We start from the raw sequence: 22,982 nt of genomic DNA, 5'->3' as shown, positions 1-22,982 counted from the left end.
GGTGGATTCTTAACCACTGGACCACCAGGGAAGTCCTGCCATTTTGTTAATTGTTTAGGATTTGCTTTTGTAGGTCTTTTTTTCTTCCCTTCCTCTTTTGATCTCTTCTCTTGTGATTTGATGACTATCATTAAAGTTGTTTTTGGATTGATTTTTCTTTTTTGTGTGTGTATATATTATAGATTTTTGGTTTGTGGTTACCATGAGGTTTTGATATAGCAGTCTATATATATATATGAAAATATACATATATAAATATATATATATATACACACACATATATACATATATATATCCAAGATTGTTTTAAGTCTCTGGTCTCTTAATTTCAAATGCATTTCGAATATCCTGCATTTGTACTCACCTCTTTGCACAGTTGCTGGTTTTGATACCATATTTGTGGATAATTTCTTATCTTTACTGTATGTTTGCCTTTACCATATGTAATTTTCTTTTTTCTTATTTCATGAGCTTTCCCATTTGTAATTTTCTTATTTCTAGTTGTGGCCTTTTCTTTTCTGCCTAGAGAAGTTAGTTGAGCATTTTTTGTAAAGCTGATTTGGTGGTGCTGAATTCTCTAAGCTTCTGCTTGTCTGTAAAGCTTTTGATTTCTCTGTCGAATCTGAACAAGAGCCTTGCTGGGTAGAGTATACTTGGTTGTAGGTTTTTCCTTTTCACACTTTAAATATATCAGGGCACTCCCTTCCAGCCTGTAGTTTCTAATGAAAAATCAGCTGATAATCGTATGGGGGTTCCCTTTCTCTTTGTCTTTAATTTTTGTCCATTTGATTAATATGTGTCTTAGCATGTTCCTCCTTGGGCTTATCCTGTATGGGATGCTCTGCGCTTCCTGGACTTCAGTGTTTCCTTTCCTATGTTAGGGAAGTTTTCGGCTATTATCTCTTCAAATATTTTCTCAGACCCTTTCTTTCTGTCTTCTTCTGGGACCCCTATAATGCAAATGTTGGTGTGACGAACATCGTCCTAGAGGTCTCTTAGATTGTCCTCATTTCTTTTCATTCTTTTTTCTTTATTCTGTTCCACGGCAGTGGTTTCCACCATTCTTTCTTCCAGCTCACTTATTCATTCTTCTGCCTCATTTATTCTGCTATTGATTCTGTCTAGTGTATTTCTCATTTCAGTTATTGTATTGTTCATCTCTGTTTGTTCTTTAAAGCTTTTAGCTCTTTGTTAAACATTTCTTGTATCTTCTTGGTCTGTGCCTCCATTCTTCTTCCAAGATCTTGGATCATCTTTACTATCATTACTCTGAATTCTTTTTCAGGCAGATTGCCTATCTCCACTTCACTTAGTTTTTCTTCTGGGGTTTTATCTTGTTCCTTCATCTGAAACATATTCCTCTGCCATCTCATTTTGTCTAACTTTGTGTGTTTGTAGTCTCTGTTTCTTAGGCTGCAGGTTTGTAGTTCCTCTTGCTTCTGGTGTCTACTCCCGTTAGGTGAGGTTGGTTCAGGGGCTTGTGCAGGCTTCCTGGTGGGAGGCACTGGTGCCTGCCCACTGGTGAATGGAGCTGGGTCTTGTCTCTCTGGTGGGCAGGACTGTGTTACGGCATGTGTTTAGGGGTGGCTGTGCACTCAGGATGACTTTAGGCAACCTGTCTGCTGTTGGGTGGGGCCAGGTCTTGGTACCAAAATGGTGACTTCTGGGAGAGCTGATGCCAATGAATATTCCCTGGGCCCTCTTCCACCAGTGTCCTTGCACCCACAGTGAGCCACAGCTGACCCCTGCATCCCCAGGAGATCCTCCACGACCTGCAGGTAGGTCTTGCCCAGGCTCCTGTGGAGTCACTGCTTTGCCCTGGGTCCCAGTGCACATGAAACCTTGTGTGCATGCTCCAAGAGTGGAGTCTCTGTTTCCCCTAGTCCTGTTTAGCTCCTGCACTCAAGCCCTGCTGGCCTTCAAAGCCAAATGCTCTGGGAACTCCTCCTCCCAATGCCAGACCCCCCAGGCTGGGGAACCTGACATGGGGCTCAGAAGTCTCACTCCTGTGGGAGAACCTCTGCGATACAATTATTTTCCAATTTGTGGGTCACCCACCTGGTGGGTATGGGTTTTGATTATATCATGAAAACACCCCTCCTACTGTCTCGTTGTGGCTTCTTTGTCTTTGGATGTAGAATACATTTCTGGTAGTTTCCAGTTTTCTTTGTTGATGGTTGTTCAGCAGTTAGTTGTGATTTTGGTGTTTTCGTGAGAGGAGGTAAGCTCAAGTCCTTATAATCTGCCATCTTGTCTCCCTCTCATATGTTGAAAATGTTTAAACCTCAGAAAAGTTGAAAGAATAGTACAGTGAAAATCTATACATCCCTGACTTAGATATATGTGTCACTCCGCGTTTGTTGACATTTTGCCATATTTGCTTTATCTAAAGTCAGTTCCACAATAATGTGAAATACGCATTCCTAAAAACCACTGTGCTAAGCAAATCATGCAGTAAAAGTCACGGGCTTATGGGGAAGATGGGGTGAGGGGCACAACACTCAAAAACTTTGTCAGTGACACATTAAAGAAAGATAGGTGGGCTTCCCTGGTGGTGCAGTGGTTGAGAGTCCGCCTGCCAATGCAGGGGACACGGGTTCGTGCCCCGGTCCGGGAGAGGCCACAACAGTGAGAGGTCCGCGTACCGCAAAAAAAAAAAAAAAAAAAGAACATAATAAAAGTGGTAGGACGGTTGTACATACGTTAAATAAGAAATGCATCAATCAATACTCAAAATACGGCACTCTACCTTAAAAAAGACCTGCAGTTTGCATACGAAGGTGGGTGTTGGAAGGGTTGAGCTTGTGAATTATAATGAAGCAGACGAAGAGGGCTTTGTGAAATTGGATGGAAAGTTGTAACACTAGAGGAGATAAGTGTGGCTCAGAACACACATGGTCAACCGAGGTAGCAGGCAGATGTTTGAGTGTTGTGTGGGGTTGCGTTTTGTGTGGTGCTACAGCTGGGTGCAGTTTTCTGTGTTCACATTTTGAACCTTGAGATCAAAACCACATATCAGCAAACATGAAATTCCCTATGAATTGTTAACATATCGATTGCTTTGGAACAAATTCGGCCAGCATTAAAGCAGAGCTGAGGATGTATAAATATACTTTTTTTTTTCTGAACTATTTGAAAGTAACTTTCAGACATCATGACATTGCATTTCTAAATACTTCAGTTTAAATCTCCTAAGAATAAGGCCGTTTTCCTACATAACCACAATATCATTACTACCCCTAGGATAATTAACCTAGGTTAATTAATTTATTACCTTTCTCAATAAATTTTATTTTATTTTTAACAATTTTAGGTTTACAGGAAAACTGAGCAGAAAGTACAGAGTTTCCATATACCCTCTTCCCCTACCTGCCTGCCCGTCCCCCATTACCTCTATTATTGACATCTTGCATTAGCGTGGTTATTTGTTGTAATTGATGAACCAGTATTTATACATTATTGTTATCTGAAGTTCATAGTTTACATAAGGGTTCACTCTTTGTGCTGTACATTCTCTGGGTTTTGAAACATGCACGATGTTAGGTATCCACCATAACAGGATCTTACAGAATAGTTTTACTGCCCTAAAAATCCTCTGTGCTCTGCTTGTTCATCCCTGCTTACCCCCTGATCTTTTTTACTATCTATAGTTTTTCCTTTCCAAAATGTCACATAGTTGGGAGTTTGCAGAATATAGCTTTTTTAGACTGGCTCCTTTCACTTAACAATATGCATTTAAGTTTCCTCCATGATTTTTCGCGGCTTCGTGGCTCATTTCTTTTTATTGCTGAATAGTATTTTGTTATATGGATATCCCACAGTTTTTTTTTATCCCTTCACCTTTTTGAAGGACATCTTGGTTGCTTCCAGTTTTTGGCAATTATATTAACAAAGCTGCTATAAACATTAACGTCCAGGCTTTTGTGTGGGCCTAGGTTTTCAACTCATTGGATAAATATACAAAGGAGCATGATTGCTGGATCATGTGGCAAGAATATGTTTAGTTTTGTAAGCAGCTGCCAAACTGTCTTCCAACGTGGCTGTACCATTTTGCACTCCCACCAGCAGTGGATGAGGTTTCCTGTTGCTCCACATCCTCGTCAGCATTTGGTGTTTTCAGCGTTTTGGATTTTGACCATTCTAATAGGTGTGTAGTAGGATCTCGTTGTTTTAATTGGCAATTCCTTGATGATATGTGATATTGAGCATGTTTTCATATGCACGTTTACCGTCTGTATGTCTTCTTTGGTGAGTTATCTGTTCAGATCTTTTGTCCATTTTTTAAATTGAGTTGTTTTCTTAATGTTGAGTTTTAAGTGTTCTTATTTTGGATATAAGCCTTTATCAGATATGTTTTTGCAAATATTTTGCCCCATCATTAGCTTGTCTTTTTATTCTCTTAATGGTGTCTTTCACAGGTCAGAAGTTTTTAATTTTAATGAAGTATAACTTACCAATTTTTTCTTCATGGATGATTCTTTTGGTGTTGTATCTAAAAACTCATTGCTAAACTCAAAGTCCCCTAGATTTTCTATGTTATCTTCTAGAAGTTTTATAATTTTGCATTTTACATTTAGGTATACTATTCATAATGAGTTAATTTTTGTGCAAAGTGTAAGGTCTGTGTCTAGATTCATTTTTTTCCATATGGATATCCAGTTCTAACACCACTTGTTGAAAAGACTATCTTTTTTCCCATTGTATTACCTTAGCTCCTTTGGCAAAAATCAGTTGACTGTAATTGTGTGGGTCTATTTCTGGGCTCTCTAGTCTGTTCCATTGATCTGTTTGTCTAATCTTGTGTCAGTACCATACTGTCTTGATTACTATAGCTTTATAGTGAGTCTTAGAATCAGGCAGTATTCTCTTCAGTATTGTATTGGCTAATTTCGGCCTTTTGCCTTTCCATGTAAACTTTAGAATTAACTTGTCAGTATCCACAAATAGCTTATTGGGATTTTCATTGAGATTGCATTGAATCCATAGCATTAGCAAATGTGAAATTCCCTATGTGCACATTGTTCTTATTATTATTATTATTATTATTATTTTTTTTTTTGCGGTACGCGGGCCTCTCACTGTTGTGGCCTCTCCCGCTGCGGAGCACAGGCTCTGGACGCGCAGGCTCAGCGGCCATGGCTCACGGGCCCAGCCGCTCCGCGGCATGCGGGATCTTCCCGGACCGGGGCACGAACCCGTGTCCCCTGCATCGGCAGGCGGACTCTCAACCACTGCGCCACCAGGGAAGCCCACATTGTTCTTAATATATCAATTGTGTTGGCACAAATTCAACAAGCATTGTACTAGAATTGACTAAATACAGATAAAAACTTTTCCTCAGCCATTTGAAAGTAAACGCAGGGCTTCCCTGGTGGCGCAGTGGTTAAGGACCCGCCTGCCAATGCAGGGGACACGGGTTCCAGCCCTGGACTGGGAAGATCCCACATGCTGCAGAGCAACTAAGCCCATGCACCACAACTACTGAGCCTGCGCTCTAGAGCCTGCGAGCCACAACTACTGAAGCCTGTGCTCCTAGAGCCCGTGCTCCGCAACAAGAGAAGCCACCACAATGAGAAGCCCGTGCACCACAACAAAGAGTAGCCCCTGCTCACCTCAACTAGAGAAAGCCTGCGCGCAGCAACAAAGACCCAGTGCAACCCAAAATAAAAAATAGTAAATAAAATAAATTAATTAAAAAAAAAAAGAAAGTAAATGCAGACCTGACTTCACTCCTAAATACTTGAGTATAAACCTCCTAAGAATTCTGAAGGACATTTTTCTACATAACCACAATATCATTACTACTAGCTTTTTAAAAACATGCATATCCTCTATAAAGCTGGGTTTTTGCTTTGTTTTTGTTTTTAATGTCCATCCTGTCTTGTGCTAAGCACTGTGCTATGTTGGGATGTAAAGATAAACAAGCAGAGTTCCTGCCTTTAAGAAGTCCAGTGTCCTGGGGAGACAGACATCTAAGACAGTGATTGTATTAAGCTGGGATGAGGGCCATAGTAGCTTTATCTACTTTCCTTTCATTCAAGGAGTGTGTCAGCAGAAATGTTCTTCCTGTGGGATAAAGGACTGTTCCCAGAGTGGTGTTCTGGAGTCCATGCTCCTTTCTGTGATTCACCAGCCTGACCCTGATGGACCTTTCTTCCTGACCTAGAGGGGCTTGCATCCATCTAGAAGTGAAGGATGTAACTAACAGGGTGTCATTCACTTCGTCTAATTCTTTCAGTTCCTATACAATGAGGATTGGCCAGGCACAGAGGAATAAGAAAGAAGCTTTGAGGACCAGGCTGAGGAACTGGGGGCTTTATTCTTCAGATCAGCTGTATTAAGTAAGAAGACGTATGTTTGGCTATGAATACCAGAGACCCAAATTAGCAGTGACTTAATCAAGATAAGAGTTTAGTTTTCACTTAACAGTCAGGAGATAGCCGGTCCAGGGCTGGAATGCCGGTTCATACCCATGGGGTCATCCAAGGACCTAGACTCAAGTTGGCTCTCGGTCCATCATCCCCTCCTTGATATGTGGGCTGGTGCCCTCACCTGTGTGATTCAAGACGGCTTGTCACCACATCCACATGCCAGGCAGCAGGATGGAAGAAGGGACTACATACTCCTTCCCTTTAAGGCACATTTTGGAAAGCCACACCTCCCTTCTGCGTATATCCCACTGGCCAGAATTACTTGTGTAGCCATACCTATTTGCAAGAAGGCACAGAGAAACATAGTCACCATTTGGAAGGCCATATGCCAGGCTAAGAATAGGAGGTCCTAGTCCCTATAAGGAAGGAGGAGTGGTATGTACTAAGGGTCAACTTGCAGCCCCTAATATACTGGTATTTCTTAAAAAAAAAAGCCTTTTGTAAAATTTGGCCCTTAAGGTGCTCCTTAAAAATAGGTCTATTGGCCAAATAATTTTGGAAACATTTAGCATGGTATTGATCTCATAGAGATTCGTAATGTAGAGAAACATTAAAGGCTCTGAGAAGTTCTGCAGTAAAGGAACATGTTTGTCTTTGTTTAACCTAAACAAAGATTGTTTGGCCAAAATCCCCTTTTTTTTTTTTTTTTTTTTTTTTTTTACAAATTTTGTGTTTTGCAGAAGCCCTAGTCACCTAAGCTTTGGGAAACACTGCTTTGGGAATTATTAAAGTTTCCTTAGTTTGCAGTGATGCAAACATTTTTACAGCCGTTCCACTCCTAGGGATGTAGTCCACAGAAATGTGTGTATATTGTGTCAGTCAAAGTCAAGGTTTAATCAAAGAAGCAGAACCACTGGGAGATAAATAAAGGGATTTATTGCAGGGATTTGATCTTGTGCGATTGTGGGGGCTGGTTAGAAAGTCTGTGTAAAGCTGTTGCCTCGTGTCTGATGGTGGAGCTTGAAGTCTCTTGAGCGGACAGTTAGGAAGAAGAGAGTAAAGTTGAGAAGAAGGAGAACAAGTTGGAGCTCACGAGGGTGGGTGGGAACCTAGGTCAGTGTGTCACTGCCTCCTGTTCTAATGATGTGGTGCCCTGACCTGATGAAGCTGATGCTCTTCATTATGGAACTAAGCACACGCCTGGGGTGGGAGTCAGAGAAGCTGACAGAGGATCTGGGGGAGGTGGATCCGTCGGCAGCAGGCCTGGCAGCCACCCCCCAAGTGTGATGAGCCTGCAAGATAAGCAGCAACGCCCATGAGTTACCTGATGCCCTCACACTGGCCTTCCGACATAAACACAACATGGCTACCGCTTCACTTCGCCTCCCCAGTCTCAAACGGAAATGCGAATTCTGAGAAATGTGAATCAGCCCAGCCGGGTCATGCGTTACAAAGCTACCGCACGTGTAGTCACCAGATGACAAGTATGCAATTGTTCACAGCAGTGCTCTTTGTGATAGCTTCAAATAAGAAGTAAGCTAGGGCTTCCCTGGTGGCGCAGTGGTTGAGAGTCCGCCTGCCGATGCAGGGGACGCGGGTTCATGTCCCGGTCCGGGAAGATCCCACATGCTGCAGAGCGGCTGGGCCTGTGAGCCATGGCCGCTGAGCCTGCGCGTGCGGAGCCTGTGCTCCGCAACGGGAGAAGCCACAACAATGAGAGGCCCATGTACCGCAAAAAAAAAAAAAAAAAAAAAAGGAAGTAAGCTAAATGTGCATCAACAGTTAAATAGGTAAGTAAGCTGCGTTACATGCATAGGACGGAAGTAGTAAATGAAGAAATTGTTGCTGCATGCATCAACATGGACGATTCTTGCAAAAAAAAATTGAGCCAAAGAAGACAGACGCAAAAGAATACAAACTATGATTGCATTTATATAAATTTCAAAAAGAGCAAAGCCAATTTATCGTGTTCAGAGTCAGGATAATCGTTAGCCTTGAGCGAGGGGTAATGACTCGCACGGGGCAGAAGAGTGGCTTCTGTTTTGCTGCTCATGTCCTGCTTCTTGATCTGGGCTCTGCTCACACAGGTATGTTCATGCTGGGAAAACTCACTGTGCTGCGGAGCTATGATCTGTGCACTTTTCTAAACTTATCCTTCAGCACAAAGTTTAGGTACATTAAAGTTTTAACAAGTCATTGAGTAGTCATGGACAGGCTGGGTCAGAGGAAAGGAGCTAAGAGCAAGTTGAACCCTGCATGGAGTGGCATGGGGGCGGGGAACAAGGCGGCAGATACTAGAAGAAGCAGGTAAGTGAGAGGACAGTCTGCCAGAGGATCCATTGCAGGCTGTCCCCTCTCCTAGGCTGGCCATCTGTTGCCATCATGAAGGGTTCGGACCGTGTGCCCAGGAGGCTCATCAGCTGAAGCACCCACGTGGCACAGATCATGATCGTGTAGATTTGGGGTGAGGGTCAGCACCTTTGTAAGCTTCCTGGGTGTCCTGTTGCACCACACAGGGTGAAAGCCACTGGACCGAGGAGACCGTAGACAGGGATGCTAGTGGAAAGACAGGAATGTGGGGGAAGTCGGTGTGCGAAACCTTACCTTTCTCCCCACGTTCGCCCCTCATTCAGCGTGCAGCATGCTTTTTCTTGTCTTTAACCCTGACAGATACGACATTGTTCTAGCCTTTCTGTTGCGTGAAACCTTAATTCCTTTTTTCATGCTTTCTCTTTTAGCCCACTGATTAGTTGTTTGAGTTTATGAGTCCTCTTTTGAAAATAAACTACTTGAAAGTGCCTTAGGCTGCTGAATATAGCATAGGCTGATCCCCTGTGATGTCCACCCCATTCGGAGACTGGGTTGTCCAAGTAGACTTGATATGCGGTACCTCTGATGCCCCGAACAATTATCTGAAGGCATTGTTGTCTGGGATTATTAATGGTATTTCTAATGCCTGGGAAATTAGGGTTTGAGGTGTTGATGAGAAGTTTGTTCTAAAGTGAAATCTTACAAGTATCTTAGTATTTTTATTTGGAAAATTTTTGAATATGCAAGAAAACAGTAGGGCATATTCTGTAGCATTCTCTCAAGCCTCTAGGAAACACTGCTCTTGTGAACTTCTCTGATTCCCTCAATCTGATGGCTGCTTGTGATTGCTACGTTCTAAAATCCCATGTTATCCTCTGTCATAGAATTTACCACACACCACCACCCTCAGCCTCCAGAACTGTAATCACTGGTCTCCTTGTTTATCTCCATATCTGTCCCTGGAATCTAGTCTGTCTGAGGTCAGGGACTGTGTCTTATTTGACTTTGTAGCTCCAGCATCTAGCTCAGTAGAAACTCAGTAATTAGGGATAAGTGAATGAGCCCTTAAATTCTGCAGGCAGAGAACTGGGGTCTGGACCTTGGAGAAGAGCCTCATTTTGAGGAGAGAGGAGAAGGAGTTAGGGAAGGAAGCTGAGCTACATTTGATCAGAGAAGAAGGAAAAGAACCAAAATAGTATTCTATCACGGGAGTCAAGGGGAAAAGGGGAGACATTTTTTTTTTAATTTATTTGTTTTATTTATGGCTGTGTTGGGTCTTCGTTTCTGTGCGAGGGCTTTCTCTAGTTGCGGCGAGCGGGGGCCACTCTTCATCACGGTGCGCGGGCCTCTCACTATCGCGGCCTCTCTTGTTGCAGAGCACAGGCTCCAGACGCACAGGCTCAGTAGTTGTGGCGCACGGGCCCAGCCGCTCCACGGCATGTGGGATCTTCCCGGACCGGGGCTCGAAGCTGTGTCCCCTGCATTGGCAGGCAGACTCTCAACCACTGCGCCACCAGGGAAGCCCAGGGGAGACATTTTTGAGGAATTATCAAATGCCACAAAGAGATTAATGAAAATGCGAATTAAAAAGAGTTTGGGGGTTTGTCAGAGTCATTAGTGGCCATAAAAAGGCAAGATGGAAGCAGGATCTCGAGGGGGTAAGGAGAGAATACGAGATGAGGAAATGGGGGAAGAGGGTCAAAACATGCACTTAGAAGTGAGGCTGCAAAAGGAAGGAGATTTGGAGGTGGCCAAGCAGAATCGGAGAACCAAAGCCAGCAGCCTCGCTAGGAAGAGCTGTGTTCATTTGAAGGCGGAGATCGGAGGTGCCTTCAACACCCGTCTCCTGGCCCTTGGGATGACTCAGGGACTCTGCTGGCATGTAGGCGATGGAGGGATGAGCCACCTGAGCACCTGGTGGTCAAGTCAGTAGTACATTTACTCCGAAGCCATGTGCACTTAGCCCTGCGCTAAGCCCTTTGAATGATTTTGTCTCTTTTAAACTTGTATCCTCCCTTCTTCCCCACAGGAAACATGGTGGAATGGTGCTTACCTCAAGATATTGACCTTGACGGCGTGGAGTTCAAGTCTATGGCCAGTGGGTCCCATAAAATTCAGTCTGATTTCATGTAAGTACTGCTGGTTGCAAGTCTTCTCTGTACCATTTCCTCTCACTCTGTGCTTTCCCCCAGAGAATAAGGGCTCTCATCGGGGCATTTTCAGGAAGTGTGTGTAAATGCCCTGAAAATATATACTGGCTTGTGTTTTTATATCAGTTTTCTAGCAAGAAGTTCCTAAGCTCTCATTAGGTTCTCGATGAGTTTCATGATCCCAAAATGTTAAGAACTCCTGCCATAGAGGTTCTCTCTCCTTTCCTAAGAAATGACTGGGCCTTGCTTGAGGTTTGGCTTTAATAAAGGAATAGAGTTTCGGTTGCATTGGGGTTAACTTAAGACATGTATGTGCTAAAACCTGAAATTCCAGCTTTAAGTAAGGCCAGTTTGTAGTCCTGTGTAATTAAGATTCTTGTGAGGAGGAAATTGAGAGAATGTCAGGGTGATGGAGTAGCTTTCATCTTCTCATTGGGCTGAAACCATGACAGACAAAAGTGCCAGAAAGGGGAAGGAAACAAAGTGACAGCTCTGGTCAAATGTTCTATTTAAAATATCAGAGACTCAGGAAGCGAGGAGAGAATCAACACAGTTTATGCTAATAAAGCAGAGGTGCCCCCATCAGGTCAGTTTCTATGCAGGAGGAGAAAGGCTGTATCCATGGTCGTGGGCGACTGAGCAGCAGGCTTTGCAGAGATCAAGTCCTGGCTCCAGCGGGATGACCCTTGGCGAGTTCCACAATTTCTTTGAGCCTTGGTTTTCCCATCTGTGAGGTTGAGGGGCTTGGGCTGATAGTCCCGCTGAGATTCTAGAAAAGGTTTTTCTCAGGCTGAGTTTTCTCATGTAGAGCCCTGGACGCAGTTATGTCTTTTGTTCGCGACTGCATCTCAAAGGCAAAACACAAAGTAAAATGAAATTTCTCTCTCTGATTTCGAGCCACGCTACACATTGGGTCTATTTTAGCTATTTCCGAAAGGGGCCCTTCTTTGGCCTGGCCTGCTTCGCCAACATGCCTGTGGAAAGCGAGCTGGAGCGTGGCGCCCGGATGAAATCCGTGGGCATCCTCTCTCCATCCTACACCCTGCTGTACCGGTACATGCACTTCCTGGAGAACCAAGTTCGGTATGTGGCTTACATACGGGGTGGGGTGCAGGGAGGGCCGAGGCAGCAGGGCTCTGCCAGTTGGTGTGCTGTGATGAGCCCTCAGGGGTAAAGGCTGTCCGTCAGAACAGCAGATTCCTCACCAAGAACATCCATGGCTGTGTCTCCCACCTCGGGTGGTGGTCTTCGTGTTTCAACCAGCGTCCTGCATAAATGATTCTTCATCCTCGAATGAAAGCTGGGGTAGATTTTGCTTTCAGCTTATATTAATATTGTCATCAATTTTGTTGAATTAATTTGTGGACATTGACATGATCTCTGCTTACCTTAAACTACAATAATTATCTCCTTGCCCCAGGCAAATAGACTCTCAACTTTTTTTTAAGCCTAATCATTTATTATTGGAGGTAATTATTATCATTCGGGGTAATAGGAAGGGAATTTTTAACAGAAGCTGCAAAACTATTAATTACTTCATTTTTTTTCATCATGTGAGTAACCTAATTTTATTTCAGATTTTTTTTTTTTTTTTTTTTTTTTTTTTGCGGTATGCGGGCCTCTCACTGTTGTGGCCTCTCCCGTTGCGGAGCACAGGCTCCGGACGCACAGGCTCAGCGGCCATGGCTCACGGGCCCAGCCGCTCCGCGGCACGTGGGATCCTCCCAGACCGGGGCACGAACCCGCATCCCCTGCATCGGCAGGCGGACCCTCAACCACTGCGCCACCAGGGAAGCCCTATTTCAGATTTTGAAGGGAAAATCTACCCCTGAGCCCTGAAGCACTGTTAAAATTTTAGCACATTTGCCTCTCTTCTGGTATGCATGTGTGTGCTTTATTTATTTATTTTTTAATATTTATTTATTTATTTATTTATTTGGTTGTGTCAGGTCTTAGTTGTGGCAGGCGGGCTCCTTAGTTGTGGCATGTGAACTCTTAGTTGCGGCATGCACGTGGGATCTAGTTCCCTGGCCTGGGTCGAACCTGGGCCCCCTGCATTGGGAGTATGGAGTCTTAACCACTGCGCCACCAGGGAAGTCCCATGTGTGTGTACTTTAAAATAATATATACATACTTGGCACCATACGACATACATACTTTTATATCATATGCGTTTAAAAGTTATTGTTATTTTAATTTTTGATATAATCTGTCTTGATCATCTTTGAAAGAATATGAAATTGTGGGAAAAAAATGTTTATTATTGAAAAATTCATGTGAACGTACAAATGAATTTTAACAATTCTTCCAAATACTAACACCCAGTGAGATATCCATTGTCAGTATTCAGCAAATGCCATTATAAAATAGACATAATTTTACAAAAATAGGATTAATATTTTATGAAGATTTAATTTTATCAAATAGGCTAGTTTGAAATATATTTAATTTATTTGTAAATATCAGAGAAAAAGAGTAAGTGAAACTGAAGGAATTGTCAAACTTTAATATTTTTTTCACAGTAAGATATGTTATTTCTTGGAATGTTCCTCCAGAGTTAAGAAAAAAAGACTGCAAAACATGAAGATACAGTGTCATTCTTATTGAGAAATAACGTATATATAATAAAGTGCACAAATCTTTGTATAGGTGTCATTGGTGCTTTTAGGTTGTGTTTTAGTTGTAGACAGTCAGGTATCTTATACTTCTTCCCAGAACCCCTCCCCGACTTTACTTCTCAACTTTCATATACTGTGAGATTTATTACATTTAGTTCTGTAATCACAATTCCCATGATTCTTAAGTCTCAGTTATATGTTTACGACCACATCCAGGGCTTAACTGTGTCTTGCTACGTTCCAGAGCCCGTGATTTATTTCTTGGTTGGTTGGATTTTGCCATCAAGCATCTTTTGTTTCTTTTTTTTTCGTGAAAGGATCATGGGTGCTGCCTTCTCTGAAATCTTACATACTTGATAGTATTGGTCTTTTACCTTTACTCTTGGCTGGATATAAGATCCTTAAATCTTTTCTTCCTTCCTCTCAGGATGCTATAAATATTGCACAGCAATATTCTGATATTGGTTGTTTCAGAGAAGTCTCTTTTGTCTAGATCCCTATAGATTCTTTATCTGTGATGTTTCTGAACAGTTTTTTTCTGGGATAGTTTGTCCCTTTTTATCTATAGATATGACATTTATTTTTAATTTCAGGAACCTTTTTTTCTACAATAAAACACTTAACTTTTCCTCTGCATTTTCCCTTCTTCAGGAACATGAGTTATGTGTATGTTTTCTCCCCATTGTCCTCCATATTTTTCATTTTGATTATTTTTTTTTTTTTTTTTTTTTTTTGCGGTATGCGGGCCTCTCACTGTTGTGGCCTCTCCCGTTGCGGAGCACAGGCTCCGGACGTGCAGGCTCAGCGGCCATGGCTCACGGGCCCAGCCGCTCCGCGGCATGTGGGATCTTCCCGGACCGGGGCACGAACCCGTGTCCCCTGCATCGGCAGGCGGACTCTCAACCACTGCGCCACCAGGGAAGCCCTTGATGATTATTTTAATAGCTCTGTAGTGCTAGAGCTGTCCCATTAGTTTACTCGATTGTTCCCTATGGTTAAGCAGTTAACATGCTTCTGATTGTTTTCACTGCTCCTCTACAGTTTGGAGCTGTGATACATATTTTTCTGTATTTGAAATATTTCCTCAGTTTTGTGTCTCAGAAGTAACATTGAATTTAAAAAAAAACCATTTTTATTGGGATCTTGACACTTTAAAAAAATTATTACTGCTTTTGAAAAATTAATTTCCCAAGGAGGCAATACATTCTCGTGGTTCAAAAGCCAAAAATTATAAGGAGGTATTCTATTAGAGCCCTGGCTAAATGGTAATAACGGAGGCCCCAAAATACACAGACTCAAATGAAGATTCTTCCCCATGTAACGTTCTAGAAGTAGGAGGGTGGTCAGGGTGAGCAGCCTGCTGTCCCCACAATTCAGGGCCCACTCTGCTTCTCTTATTACTCTACCATATCCTAAGAGTGATTTTGTGTTCTAAGGTGTTCTTCTCACCTGTTTGAAGCTGCTCACCACTACTATGTCTGCATTCCAGCCCGTAGGGAGGAATGAAGGATCTAGAAGTTGCATACATCACTTCTCATATCCCATTGTCAAGTCCTCAATCACAAAGACACACCTGACAGCAAAGGACACTGGGAAAGGTAGTCTCTAGTTGGGTGACCTTGTGACCAGTTAAAATTCGGGGGCTCCTGTTGCAAACAGGAAGAAGAGAAAAATGGATTTGGAGGAAATTATAACAGCCTCTGCTTCAGTTTGCCCCCCTGGCGACCTAGGTATCCGTGTGTACTCTTCTTCCCAGACACAGAGGACATTCCTCCCACCCCGAGACATCATAGAGTCTCATCTGGTTAATGTTTCTAGTCTAAAATCCAGGGTTTCTGTGTGATTTGAGGCAATCAGGACATGGTTCTCTTATCCTGGAAGGCTATGAAAGAACAGTCACGTCCTCCATTCCCACCTCCCAAATACAATATAGAAGTAGAGAAGGAACCACAGTACAAGCTCCCATTTGAAAAAGAAGAATGAGAAATAATATGAGCGGTCATTAGTCCATAATAATAATGAAATTCTGCTGAGCAGGGATGGCAAAGACCCCTTGTCCTCACAGAGCAGTATGCTCCTGGCTACACCATGGTTCTGCTCACTAGAATCCCCTTGTCCATATTCCTCCATGGCTCCTGGCTTTGCCTTCTGGGGGTTCTTTATCCATTTTGTGCCATAACCACTTTTGAAGCAGGCATTGGTGAACATTGGAGAAAAGCTGCATGGCTTTGGAACATGTTTCCTGCTGGTGTGGATTGGGGGGTCTAGTGATTTCTTTAAGGGTTGAGAAGTCAGCGGCTTATATAGGCCAAGAACATGACAATACAGATGGGATCTGGCGATTTCAGGGTGGTATGGCCGTAAACAAGAATGTGACAATACAGATCCCTCAAAAACTGAATAGGCTTCTTGGTCTGTTTGCTTCCACTCAATTCCATGTAAAAATATCCACTGCCAAAGATCTCCTCTGGGTCTTAGTTTTTAAGTCAGTAGATGGTGGCCTAGTTACTACTGATCACTGTTCTTGGCCTATCTATCTTTCCCTGGTTTTAATGGCAACTACCTTGAGACTGTAGCCTAAATCTGGGCTTTATAAATGGGCAGACTCCCATGTCTGGGAGAGTTTCTTAGAGGCTTTGAGAGAAATTCTTATCTCCTGCATTTTTTTTTCTTTTTTAATTTTTTTAACATCTTTATTGGAGTATAATTGCTTTACAGTGGTGTGTTAGTTTCTGCTGTATAACAAAGTGAATCAGCTATACGTATACATATATCCCCATATCTCCTCCCTCTTGTGTCTCCCTCCCACACTCCCTATCCCACCCCTCTAGGTGGTCACAAAGCACCGAGCTGATCTCCCTGTGCTATGTGGCTGCATAGCTAGTGGGAACACTAGCTATCTGTTTTACATTTGGTAGTGTATATATGTCCATGCCACTCTCTCACTTCGTCCCAGCTTACCCTTCCGCCTCCCCATGTCCTCAAGTCCATTCTCTATGTCTGTGTCTTTATTCCTGTCCTGCCGCTAGGTTCTTCAGAACCTGTTTTTTTTTTTTTTTAGATTCCATACATATGTGTTAGCATACGGTATTTGTTTTTTTCTTTCTGACTTCATTCTGTATGACAGACTCTAGGTCCATCCACCTCACTACAAATAACTCAATTTCGTTTCTTTTTACGGCTGAGTAATATTCCATTGTATATATGGGCCGTATCTTCTTTATCCATTCATCTGTCGATGGACATTTAGGTTGCTTCCATGTCCTGGCTATTGTGAACATTGTGGTACATGACTCTTTTTGAATTATAGTTTTCTCAGGGTATATGCCCAGTAGTGGGATTGCTGGGTCTTTTAAGGAACCTCCATACTGTTCTCCATAGTGGTTGTATCAATTTACATTCCCACCAACAGTGCAAGAGGGTTCCCTTTTCTCCACACCCTCTCCAGCATTTACTGTTTGTATATTTTTTGATGGTGGCCATTCTGACCACTGTGAGGTGATATCTCATTGTAGTTTTGATTTGTATTTCTCTAATAATTAGTGATGTTGAGCATCTTTTCATGTGTTTGTTGGCAATCTGTATATCTTCTTTGGAGAAATGTCTATTTAGGTCTTCTGCCCATTTTTGGATTGGTGTGTTTGCTTTTTTGATATTGAGCTACATGAGCTGCTTGTATATTTTGGAGATTAATCCTTTGTCAGTTGCTTCATTTGCAAATATTTTCTCCCATTCTGAGGGTTGTCTTTTTGTCTTATTTATAGTTTCCTTTGCTGTGCAAAAGCTTTTAAGTTTCATTCGGTCCCATTTGTCTATTTTTGTTTTTATTTCCATTTCTCTAGGTTATCTCCTGCTTTTTGGGTACAGAGGGATTGGTTTTTTCAGTCCCGTGGGGTCCCAAATATTTCAAGTCTCAGTTAATTTATGTTGCAGACCTCAGAATGTCCACCCTATGCTGTATATCCCACCACTTCTGCTTGCAAACTGACCAAGTCTTGCTTATTTCCATCTTGCTGTTGTAGTAGTAAGATGAAAACTACTAAAAACTAAAAACATCAAGGAGCTATCAGTCCTCTGTTTCTCACTGCTTCCCTTAAAGTTACAAGTTCAGATGATACAAGCCCTGTCTTCCAAGTTATTGAAGTTCTAGCAAAGATTTTTTTTTTGTTATTGTTGTGGTTTTTTTGTTTTGTTTTGTTTTTAGCGATCTTCCCTTTCTAGCTACTAAGCCAATGCTACAATGTGGTTTTTGATACTATGGTAAATCATTCCTAAATATCATTTTCTGCTTTAGCTCACATCCAGGCTAAGTTGCTCTAACAAAGAAACCCAAAATACGGTGACTCAAACAAGGTAGAAGTACAGCTTTTCTAGCGTGACAATCCCAGGGGAAGGGAAGTAGTCCAGTGTGGTAGATGGCTTTGTTCCCCTGGGTCATTTCTGGGACCCAAGTCTTTCTGTTTTGTATCCTGCCATCTGCTAGAGTATTGTCCTCACCCACATGGTAAAAGTTGATTCACCATGACTGGGTCTTACAGGAAGGGGAAACCCACAGGAATCCCCGAAATTGAACACATCGCTTCTGCCCACATTTCATTGACTTATTCTTAGTTTCTAGCCACACCTAGCAGCAAGACAGTCTAGGAAATGGGGTCCTTAACTGGGTGGCCATGTGACCAGCTAAATTTTGGAAGGTTCTGTTACTAAGGGAAGAAGAGAGTGGCAGTCTCAACCACTGGCATAAAGTGAAGTCTTCACCCAGTTCCCATATCCATCCAATAATCCCAGTAATCACTGCTGATTTCCAATGTATCTTTCCAAAGTTTGTGTATGTGTATATACAAATACAAATGTATATTCTTATTTTCCCTCTTTTCCTACAAAAGGTGGCATGTTATACATGTTGTTTGCACCTTGCCTTTTTCATTCAACAATATATCTGGGAGATCTTCTCATATTAGTACATGGAGAGCTTCTTCATTGTTTCTCACAGTTGTATTATGTGCCCTGTGTAAAAGAACCATGCTTGCTTTATCAAGTCGCTTACTGATAGACATGTGGTTGTTTCCAGTCTTTTGCTGTTATGAGGCTGCACTGGATACCTATGAGCAAGTATAATTTCACACATGAGTAGTATATGTGTACATTAAATTTCTAGAAATGAAATTGGTGATTCAAAGAGCATATGTGTTTGTAAGTTTAATAGATATTGTCAAATTGCTTTACATAGAGATTGTACCATTTTACATGCCCGGCAGTAATGCAAGAGAATGCTGTTTCCTCACAGCATTGCCCACACAAAAATACAACCTGTGGATTTTTGGCATTCTGATTGGTAAAACATGGTACATGAGCATAATTTTTTTTTTTTTTTTGCGGTACACGGGCCTCTCACTGTTGTGGCCTCTCCCGTTGCGGAGCACAGGCTCTGGACGCGCAGGCTCAACGGCCATGGCTCACGGGCCCAGCTGCTCCGCGGCATGTGGGATCTTCCCGGACCAGGGAAGCCCAAGTATAATTTTAATTTGCATTTTTCTTAGGAGTGAGGATGAGCATCTTCATACATGCTTGAGTCATTTATATTTCCTCTTCTGTGAACTGTTCCGAGCCTTTGCTACATTATTTTTTTTTTTGCTACATTATTTTTTGATCATTGGTTTTTTCTTATTAATTTCTAAGAGTTCTTTGTGTAATATGGAGATTTGTTCTTTGTGATATTTTTTCCACTTTGTCGTTTGTCTTTTAACATTACTTTTTGTCATGCAGATGTTTTTCTTCCTTGAGTTCGATAATATTCCTATGGCTTCTAGATTTTGAGTCATAGCTAGAATGGTTTTGCAGTTTGGTGATTAAAGAGGGCTCAGGGTAACATGAGAGAAGGACTTGCATGAGAAGGTATGAGGAAAAGAAAGAAGCGTAGTGATGTAAGCCCAGGTCTAGGCAGGGGTGATACTTGACTGCAGAAATGACTTTTATATAAATTAACTAGACTTGATTTTTGAAAACACTGAATCCATGTTTTTTATATTTATTCTTACTTATGATATCCTAATGTTATTTGTTAATATTTCATCCATAACTCTTGGCTTCGATATCTCCCTAGTTAGAGAGTCTTTTCTATGACTATTTCTTATTAATCAGAAGATATTGGAGAACTACTATATAATTTTAATGGATTAATTTTAAACCACATTTTTGACCTTGCTCAGATCATGATTCAAACAACCTACTGTAAAATAACATTTCAGGGACAGTTGGTATAATTTGAAAGTGGACTGGATATTAGTTTGGATTAAGGCACATTATTTTGTTAGGCAAGATAATGCCGTGGTGGTTATGTTATTTTTTAAATAGACTTTATTAGTTAGAGATGTATGCTGGCATATTTATGGGTAAAATGTTATAAGGGATTTGCTTTACAACATTTCAGGGGAAAGAGTGGTGGGTGGGCGGGCGGATAGGGTATAGATGTAACCATATTGATAAAATATTGTTGAAACTAAGTGGTGGATAATGGGGTCTATTATTCTCTTCTTTCTACTTTTTGTTTATGTTTGAAATTTTCCATATTGAAAAGTTTAAAAAGACTAAATATAAAATTAACATAGAGTTATTGCAGAAAACTGAAAAAGGGACAAAGGTTAACGGGAAAAAAAGAACGTTGGGCTTCCCTGGTGGTGCAGTTGTTGAGAGTCCGCCTGCCAATGCAGGGGACATGGGTTCATGTCCTAGTCCAGGAAGATCCCACATACCGCGGAGCGGCTGGGCCCGTGAGCCATGGCCGCTGAGCCTGCACGTCCGGAGCCTGTGCTCCGCAACGGGAGAGGCCACAGCAGTGAGAGGCCTGCGTACCGCAAAAAAAAAAAAAAAAAAAGAACGTAATCCCACTAGCCAGACATATCTGCTGTTAACATTTATATCTTTCTGGTCTTTTTACCATGTATAAATGTGTACATACACATTAATTAAAAAAAAAAGAATGTTGAGGTCATTCAGTATCTAAATTTTCTAACTGAAAGGTGTGTTAACCTTTCAATGATCATGAATAATCATAGTCCTCATCGTCATTTTGGTGGTTCCATAACATCTCAGTATATGGACGAATTACAGTTTATTCAGTTGTTTCACTGTTATTGGGCTTTTAGGCGGTTTCTTATTTTTCACCACCGTGAACATGAGTATCCTTACGGGTAAATGATTGTTCATATCCATATACAGATCTTTAGGCCTCGTTCCTAGAAATGGAATCGTTGGGTTGCAGGGTACATACAGGGTACAATTGGATACAAATTTCAAGTGACCCTTCAGAAAGGTGGTACCATGTCGTACCTGCACCAGCAGCAAGTGGGAATGCCTGTTCTTCTGTACTTGCGAGGCCGGAAAACAGACTGCTGCAGAGCAGTAATGAGTACACAGGAGTGATGAAGTGTGATTGCTGAACAGAGGCACCTCTGATACTTACATTGGGTGCATTATTGCCTGGTGTGGTGGGGAAGGGAGGGTTAGTTGCAGTGGGCATCAGCATGGACACATAGCTTACGTTGTATCAGTGGAGGGGCTGTGGGCTTACATAGTACCCCAGTGTCTCTGGCCCTTCAGGGGAATCTTTGATCTGGCCCAGAGCCCGTGGCTTCAGGTCAGTAGCGCGTATTGTGCCGGTTACCCTCTCATTTTCACGTTGTCATGTCTCTTGGTCAGTTTCCATAGATACTTGGGCTGTGTTCCTTAATCCATGTATCTGTGTAGGTAAGATCACCAGGAAGGCCTCCTCCTGAATCATCTTTGAAGCCCAGCCTATCTTCCAACACTCTCAGCCTTGTTTCAGTACCTTTCAGTACCTTTGGGTTTATCTTGGTGTTACACTTCGATAATCAATCTTGTTTACTGCAAAATCTATGTAGTGTTTAACCTTTGAGGCTTTCCTAAAACGGTTGTTTAACATTCATCCGGGAACTATTATATTTGTGTCTGTGTTCGCGTTCTGTATTCCATGTGGTTGCCTTCTCCTGTCCCATCAGCCAGTGGTATAGGCTGTCAGGGGACAGGATCCTGAAACTAGCTTTTTGTGTAAGAGACCCTAACCTAATAGTGAGCTTTTCTTTAGAATCTTGGTTCCAGTATAGAGTTTAATGTAGTCAAACAGGTAGGACAGTTAATTCAGAGGCAAATCAACAAGGAAAATAGTAGCCAAAACATAGTATTAGAAATACAATAAAATGCTTCCCACGGTTCTTTTTAAGGAAATTAGGTCCTAATGGAAACACCTTTGAACTTAATTGTCTATCTGTTATTTTGTAGTGATCAAGCTTTTATCCCTTTGACACATCCCTGAAGAGTGTCTGAAGTCGGCCATCAGAATCGTCAGACACAGCTTAGCCCCCATGGATTTCCCATCTAGCGTGTGAACGTTTGTAAGAGTGAAAGGAATGATTATAAACGCACATACCCCCAAGGTCATTTGTTATTACATCACACGACTGCCTCCTTTTGCAAAGCTTAAAACAAAATGTGTAGGAGCCCCCAAATTAAAGAGCTATCACTCAGAGGAGAGTTTATTTTTGTGATCTTTTTTTTTGGGTGTACTTGATGATTTTTTTTTCTTTTTAAAAATGTAAATTTGGGACTTCCTTGGTGGCGCAGTGGTTAAGAATCCGCCTGCCAATGCAGGGGACACGGGTTCGGGCCCTGGTCTGCGAAGATCCCACATGCTGCAGAGCAGCTAAGCCCCTGCGCCACAACTACTGAGCCTGTGCTCTAGAGCCCGCGAGCCACAACTACTGAGCCTGTGTGCCACAACTGCTGAAGCCCACGTGCCTAGAGCCCATGCTCCTCAACAAGAGAGGCCACTGCAATGAGAAGCCCGCGCACCGCAAGGAAGAGTAGCCCCTGCTCAACATAACTAGAGAAAGCTCGTGTGCAGCTACGAAGACCCAGTGCAGCCAAAAATAAATTAATTTTTTTAAAAAATGTAAATTTGCCCGAAGTTCTCTTCCAGGGCTTGGCCTGAATCTTCCCCGTTTACGCACTGTTTCCGAACCCTCCCTGTGCACCTGGCTAGCCTCCGCCCCATGTGCTAGGGAGGAAGGAACCTAGTGTTCTGTGAGGGGCTGAGATGTATGAGGCTCATTTTCTGCTTAACTCCATTTACACCCCAAAATGATATCGCGGTGTTACTAGTTATCTGTGTTTTTAAGGAGGGGAAAAAAAGCAGATTTTGAAAAGTTCAGTAGCTTGACCGAGATCTCACAGGGAAGAAGTGGCAGCTGTAGCCTTGACATGAGGAGCTGTACGTCCCTCTGGAGCAGAGATGTTTGGGGAGCAGCTGGGTACCGGTTGGATTGTGCGAATCTTGAATCTGAGTTTGTGTCAGCGTTTGGAGGAAGCCGGCAATGACAGGTTGGGGGCATCATTGCCTTTCAGCCATCACTGTACCAGGGCCAACCGTAATTGGCGATGCCTCCCCTTGCTCAGTAAAGCTATATTTTGATTCTTTTTCAGTGTAAGAGAATGGAAATTATAGGGTTCTAAAGAAA

General features: G+C 42.3%; 1 protein-coding gene across 1 annotated transcript in view; it reads left to right on the top strand.

Moving 5' to 3' along the window:
• DENND11 (DENN domain containing 11) overlaps positions 1–22,982 on the top strand; it is a gene marked incomplete at both ends in the record, with an annotated part of 44,114 nt that overhangs the window by 11,626 nt on the left and 9,506 nt on the right. Inside the window, 2 exons of the mRNA XM_079711521.1 lie at positions 10,711–10,810; positions 11,756–11,914. Of these exons, the coding sequence (XP_079567647.1) occupies positions 10,711–10,810; positions 11,756–11,914 (259 nt within the window). The remainder of the gene's footprint in view (positions 1–10,710; positions 10,811–11,755; positions 11,915–22,982) is intronic.

This window comes from Hyperoodon ampullatus, assembly GCF_949752795.1.
Source record: "Hyperoodon ampullatus genome assembly, chromosome: 9".
NCBI classification, from domain to species: Eukaryota; Metazoa; Chordata; class Mammalia; order Artiodactyla; family Ziphiidae; genus Hyperoodon; species Hyperoodon ampullatus.
This window is presented reverse-complemented; position numbering and strand designations above follow the sequence as displayed.